Source organism: Bombina bombina, chromosome 3 (genome assembly GCF_027579735.1).
Source record: "Bombina bombina isolate aBomBom1 chromosome 3, aBomBom1.pri, whole genome shotgun sequence".
Lineage (NCBI taxonomy): Eukaryota > Metazoa > Chordata > Amphibia > Anura > Bombinatoridae > Bombina > Bombina bombina.
In genome coordinates this window covers 1,043,833,464-1,043,840,559 of record NC_069501.1, presented here as the reverse complement: position 1 = coordinate 1,043,840,559, position 7,096 = coordinate 1,043,833,464, and the positions used below count along the sequence as shown (strand labels likewise).

The window sequence follows — 7,096 nt, the reverse complement described above, 5'->3', positions numbered from 1 at the left end:
CTGATTGGCTGATGGAATCAGCCAATCAGAATCAAGTTCAATCCGATTGGCTGATCCAATCAGCCAATCAGATTGAGCTCGCATTCTATTGGCTGTTCCGATCAGCCAATAGAATGCGAGCTCAATCTGATTGGCTGATCGGATCAGCCAATCGGATTGAACTTGATTCTGATTGGCTGACTCCATCAGCCAATCAGAATATTCCTACCTTAATTCCGATTGGCTGATAGAATCCTATCAGCCAATCGGAATTCGAGGGACGCCATCTTGGATGACGTCATTTAAAGGAACCGTCATTCGTCGTTCAGTCGTCGGCCAGGATGGATGTTCCGCGTCGGAGGTCTTCAGGATGCTGCCGCTCTGCTCCGGATGGATGCCGCTTGGATGAAGACTTCATTCGGATGGAAGACCTCTTCTGCCCCGCTTGGATGAAGACTTCAGCCGGATCATGGACCTCTTCAGCCCCCCGCTTGGGCTTGGATCAGGACATCGGAGGAGCTCTTCAAGACAGATCGGTGAACCCGGTGAGGTGAAGACAAGGTAGGAAGATCTTCAGGGGCTTAGTGTTAGGTTTATTTAAGGGGGGTTTGGGTTAGATTAGGGGTATGTGGGTGGTGGGTTGTAATGTTGGGGGGCTTGGGTATTGTATGTTTTTTTTTACAGGCAAAAGAGCTGAACTTCTTGGGGCATGCCCCGCAAAGGGCCCTGTTCAGGGCTGGTAAGGTAAAAGAGCTTTGAACTTTAGTAATTTAGAATAGGGTAGGGCATTTTTTTATTTTGGGGGGCTTTGTTATTTTATTAGGGGGCTTAGAGTAGGTGTAATTAGTTTAAAATTGTTGTAATATTTTTCTTATGTTTGTAAATATTTTTTTATTTTTTGTAACTTAGTTCTTTTTTATTTTTTGTACTTTAGCTAGTTTATTTAATTGTATTTATTTTTAGGAATTGTATTTAATTAATTTATTGATAGTGTAGTGTTAGGTTAATTGTAGGTAATTGTAGGTAGTTTATTTAATTAATTTATTGATAGTGTAGTTTTAGGTTTAATTGTAACTTAGGTTAGGATTTATTTTACAGGTAATTTTGTAATTATTTTAACTATTTTAGCTATTAAATAGTTCTTAACTATTTAATAGCTATTGTACCTGGTTAAAATAAATACAAAGTTACCTGTAAAATAAATATAAATCCTAAAATAGCTATAATATAATTATAATTTATATTGTAGCTATATTAGGGTTTATTTTACAGGTAAGTATTTAGCTTTAAATAGGAATAATTTATTTAATAAGAGTTAATTTATTTTGTTAGATTTAAATTATATTTAATTTAGGGGGTTGTTAGTGTTAGGGTTAGACTTAGCTTTAGGGGTTAATACATTTATTAGAATAGCGGTGAGCTCCAGTCGGCAGATTAGGGGTTAATGTTTGAAGTTAGGTGTCGGCGATGTTAGGGAGGGCAGATTAGGGGTTAATACTATTTATTATAGGGTTAGTGAGGCGGATTAGGGGTTAATAACTTTATTATAGTAGCGCTCAGGTCCGGTCGGCAGATTAGGGGTTAATAAGTGTAGGCAGGTGGAGGCGACGTTGTGGGGGGCAGATTAGGGGTTAATAAATATAATATAGGGGTCGGCGATGTTAGGGCAGCAGATTAGGGGTACATAGGGATAATGTAAGTAGCGTCGGTTTACGGAGCGGAAGATTAGGGGTTAATAATAATATGCAGGGGTCAGCGATAGCGGGGGCGGCAGATTAGGGGTTAATAAGTGTAAGGTTAGGGGTGTTTAGACTCGGGGTACATGTTAGAGTGTTAGGTGCAGACGTAGGAAGTGTTTCCGCATAGCAAACAATGGGGCTGCGTTAGGAGCTGAACGCGGCTTTTTTGCAGGTGTTAGGTTTTTTTTCAGCTCAAACAGCCCCATTGTTTTCTATGGGGGAATCGTGCACGAGCACGTTTTTGAGGCTGGCCGCTTGCGTAAGCAACTCTGGTATCGAGAGTTGAAGCTGCGTTAAATATGCTCTACGCTCCTTTTTTGGAGCCTAACGCAGCCTTTATGTGGACTCTCAATACCAGAGTTATTTTTATGGTGCGGCCAGAAAAAAAGCTGGCGTTAGCTACGCGGGTCGTTACCGACAAAACTCTGAATCTAGCCGAATGTGTTTTGTGCAACTTTTTTGTTATTTAAAAGTTAACCGTTGCTCTGAGGTTGCGTAAACCCAACCTGCGTTAACTTCAATTGTGTTCAAGTGAACGTGTTTACATTCGATTTGTAATACAAGTGAAAAACCTGATGTGGGTTAACACCAGCGACAAACTCCTTTTTGCTTGTGTGTAACTCCTAGTTCTCCACTCGTAATTTAGCCCTTTGTGCTTAATGTCCCTTTAAAATTGTGATTTCAATGGTTTTTTTACATATGCCATGCAAAATATGTGAAGAAAGGCTTTCAAGAAGTAAAATATGTCGAATAAGATAACCAAAAATTCTTGCAAAAATGATGCATAAAGTTATTTTCGGGGTGAGTGTTATTGCTTCATATTTAAAATTGGATTATGGTAGTGTGAAAAGAGACTAATAGACAATATTATTTTTTCTGTTTTTTGTAAATACTAATAGTTTTTTTTCCTTTTTTTTACCTACAAACATTTTAATTTTTAGATATATTATGGTCTTTTCTTAACCATATAGATGTGATGTTAAAAATTGTGGGAAACAACAATATATTTACACTGTGAGAAAAAAAAAACCATTTTATTTTATAAGATTCAATGTGCAACAAAGTTCCTGGTTTAACATTGTAAAAGACAAATGGGATCTATGAGGATTTTTGCACATTTTTACAACCAGTAACATCATTTTATTAGGCATTGTACATTATAAAACATGAGTGGGTGCTTCATTTACTTTATTTTGTTGTGTACAAACTAACTTCCCAGTATGTGGAGCCAACATTTTTATTTGTAGGCAAAAGTCAGTTTTACTATAGTATTAAATGTGACCGTGAATAAGTTGTAGTGCTCTATGTTTAATTGTGTTTGTTGAGTCAAATATTCCAAAACGAACCACAAAATACAGAATATTCTTTGGGATGAGGTTTAACAGTGGGAATTTTAAATATTTCTGTTATCTGAGCAGAATCCAAACACAAAACGCATTTTTGCAATAGTAAAAACCTTACTCAGTTCAATATCGTATAAAGGCGCAAAAAGATGAACACACTTTCTGTTATAGCACCCTGAATTGAGTTTGTAAAGAGACACCATTTGCCTGTCAACTGTGTAAGACATACAGAAGTAACAAATCAGACACAAAGCATTGCTTTCTTTAACTTCTTTGCTTCTAGAGGGGCCAGCAATGTATTGCTCTATTCTCTGTGCATACTCAGGATTCCCCAGCAGCAGAGAGGTGACAAAAAGGATCATCATTTCCGAGAAGGACTCTGTTGCTCCTTCAAGTGCTTCGATCCATCTGTATTGTGGGGTGAACTTACTTCTTAATTCCAGTTAAACCTGCTAAAGATATAAAAGACAGATTTGTCAGCATTATGATGGATTGCATAGGTCATATGTTATGTAAAAAATGGTTTCTAAAGAGATCAATAGTAAAATAATTTACACCTAACAAGCATTTTATAGCATGATCATTGTACAATATTATATATATAATTTAATGCTTAAGGGAATCTATGTCATTTCACAGTTTTGGATACATTACTCATGTAGTGTTCATCTTTATTAAAGGGACAATAAAGTAAAAATTAAACATTCTTATTATAGCCCACTCTATCATGCCACCTACCTCCCTTCCCACAGTACTGGATACTTCTCATCTTGGCATCAATCTATCTAATAGTAGTTTGCACCAATAGCCGACCCGCTACCATAACATAGTAGCAAACACTTACACCCCTTCCAGATGTATAACTTGTTTCTGTATTTTGTTTTACTTGTTTTTGCTGTTGTATTTATATATGTTTTGTATCTTTGCACTGACAATCCTTAAGAGACTTCTTCTCCTTCTATCCCTCTCCTCTCTGGTTGCTCTTCCTTTTAGTCTTTACTTGGCTGGTTGGGAATTGACACAAAAAAAAAAGAGCCAAGAAACCAGTGTATCATAAGTCTTGACAAAGACGCAGCGTAGCGCTGAAACACGTAGACTAAATTAATTGTGGATATCACTGGCTCCGAGAATACAGGCCACTGAGAAGAACCTTTCCCCTTGTGTCCGGTTTCCCGATTGGCCCTCCGCAGTCACGTGGGACTGAATCATATGCAACTGGGTAGAAGGGAGTTTCCGGGAATTTAAAACGCAAAGACGCAGACAGTACAAACAGGTTTTGGATCATTTTGTTAACCTGTAGCGACACGACAGTGCAACCCTTCCATAACCCATAATCCGAAACCAGGGAGAGGAGGTAACAAACCATCGGAGGTCCGGTAAGGGGAATGTATATTACAAAGGGACATTTGCAGATATAAGTGGATTACCGCAGAGTATTTGGCAATACAATTATGAACCACTCAAATTAGCTTTCATGGTTATAACAAGAAAACAAAAAAGCAGATTAACTATATGGAATTACAACGAAACCAATTATATCCTGCATGAGGATTTTAATTATTCCAGTCTGGAGTTTTATACAGTTGTGGCCACAACTTTTACTATATATGGACAATCACACGGTTTACATATATTTGTTTTATTTGTAAAGATTGTTTTTATAAACATTGTATCATTGTATTAGCATAGATGGTTACAGTAAAGTTTGTTTCAATATACATTGCTTCAGTAAGATTGTTCCTTGCTATACGTTTTAAGTTTGGGAATATATATTCATATCATTAAGATATATAGAATAATTTTTTTGTAGATAAGCTTTTATTAATAGTTGGAGATAAAACAAGCGATTTTTGTATCCCAAAGAATACACAGATTGCACATATACGTTTGAATTCACAAGTTTTTTATTTAGAGGATTAACACAATTGCACAACAGCAATTCACTGATAGGTATACTGACATATAGAATAAAGCATATTAAGTTTGCAACAATAGTTTACTCACAATTGTGACACATATAGCAACACCCAGTGGGTTTTTTGTTTTTTAAACCACATTTGATAAATATTATTTTTTTAATATAACACTTAATCTTCCATCCCCACAGCTTTTCTTGGATGAAAGAAGGGACCCTGAATCATGAGGTCCTTCCTAAGAGGTAGTCTCCAAAGTGGGTGAGATGACATCTCCACTAGGTCTGCAAACCAGATCCTGCGAGGCCGCGCAGGGGCTATTAGAATCACTGACGCCCTCTCCTGTTTGATACAAGCAATGACTCGTAGAAAGAGAGCAAAATGGAGGAAACAGGTATGCCAACCTCCAAGGAACTGCCAGAGCATCTATCAGAACGGCCTGTGGATCTCTTGACCTTGAACCGTACCTTGAAAGCTTGGCGTTCTGCCCGCTGAAGAATCTGAGTAACCTCCTTCATGGTAAAGGAACTCCGAGTTCCCCCCTGGTGATTGATGTAAACCACAGAGGTTATGTTGTCTGACTGGAACCTTATAAACTGGGCTGAGGACAACTGAGGCCAAGCCAATAGAGCATTGTAAATCACCCTCAACTCCAAGATATTGATGGGAAGAGCAGAATCCTCCCGAGTCCAAAGGCCCTGAGCTTTTAACGAGTTCCAGCCAGCTCCCCAACCCAGCAGGCTCACCCAGGAATGTCTCCAAAAGTATGTGCCCTGAGACAGATTTTCCTGAGAAATCCACCATGGGAGAGAATCCCTTGACAACTTATCTAACTCTATTCTCTGCGATAGATCTGCATGGTCGCCATTCCATTGTCTGAGCATGCACAACTGGAGAGCTCTCAAATGGAATTGAGCAAAAGGAATGATGTCCATGGAAGCCACCATCAGATCGATTACCTCCATACATTGAGCCACTGAAGGATGAGCAGTAGCCTGAAGAGAGAGGCAAGAGGAAATTATTTTGTTTTTCCTGACCTCTGTCAGAAAAATCTTCATCAATAGAGAATCTATTTTGGTCCCTAAGAACATTACTCTTGTAGCAGGGGAAAGGGAGCTTTTTTTCCAGATTCACATTTCATTCGTGGGAACAAAGAAAAGACAACAATATCTCTGTGTAAGATTTTTGCTTGTTGAAAAGATGGTGCTTGAACCAATATGTCATCCAGCAATTCCACGAGAACGGATCACTGCCAAAAGAGCCCCCAGAACCGTTGAAAAAATTCTGGGAGTCGTGGCTAGACCAAATGGAAGGGCCACAAACTGGAAATGTTTGTCCAGAAAGAAAAATCTCAGGAATCTGTGATAGTCCCTGTGAATAGGAACATGAAGATATGTATCCTTTAGGTCTATGGTTGTCATGAACTGACCCTCTTATACTAAAGGAAAAATTGAGCATATAGTCTCCATCTTGAAGGATGGAACTTTGAGAAACTTGTTTAGACATTTCAAGTCTAGAATCAGACGGGAAGATCTCTCTTTTTAGGGAACCACAAATAGGTTGGAGTAGAACCCGAGACCCTGTTCTTGCACTGGAACTGGAACTATCACTCCCAGGGAGGAAAGATGTTGTATACATTTGAAGAACGTCTCTCTATCAGATCTGCAGATAATCTTGAGAGAAGGAATCTGCCTCTGGGAGGAAAAGTCTTGAATTCTAATTTGTAACCCTGGGATACTATGTCCACAGTCCAGGGATCTGGGACATCTTGTATCCAGGCTTGAGAGAACTGAGAAATTCTGCCACCCACCTGATCTAATCCCGAATCAGGGGCAAACCCTTCATGCTGATTTGGAATCAGCTGCGGGTTTCTTTGATTGTTTCCCCTTGTTCCAAGACTGATTGAGTTTCCAAGAAGACTTGGATTTTTCCTGCTTGGAATAAGAAGGGGAAGGCATTCCTCTGAAGTTACGAAAGGAACGAAAATCACTCTGACATCCTTTAGGCCCATTCTTCTTATCTTGAGGTAGAAAAGACCCCTTTTCACCCATAAAATCAGAGATAATTTCTGCTAAACCGGGTTCAAACAAGGTTTTGCCCTTGTAAGAAATCACCAGAAGCT

The 7,096-nt window shown here is 38.7% G+C and overlaps 1 protein-coding gene across 2 annotated transcripts in view; it reads right to left on the bottom strand.

The window, feature by feature from the left end:
* Positions 1-2,724: 2,724 nt before the first annotated feature.
* The window catches only part of PPP1R1A (protein phosphatase 1 regulatory inhibitor subunit 1A), a 283,151-nt gene continuing 278,779 nt past the window's right edge, over positions 2,725-7,096 (bottom strand). The window contains exon 6 of one of the 2 annotated variants that reach the window (XM_053708264.1): positions 2,725-3,513. In XM_053708264.1, coding sequence (XP_053564239.1) covers positions 3,488-3,513 — 26 coding nt within the window. In that variant the 3' untranslated portion in view covers positions 2,725-3,487. The remainder of the gene's footprint in view (positions 3,514-7,096) is intronic. The other variant, XM_053708265.1, reaches the window with a different exon arrangement.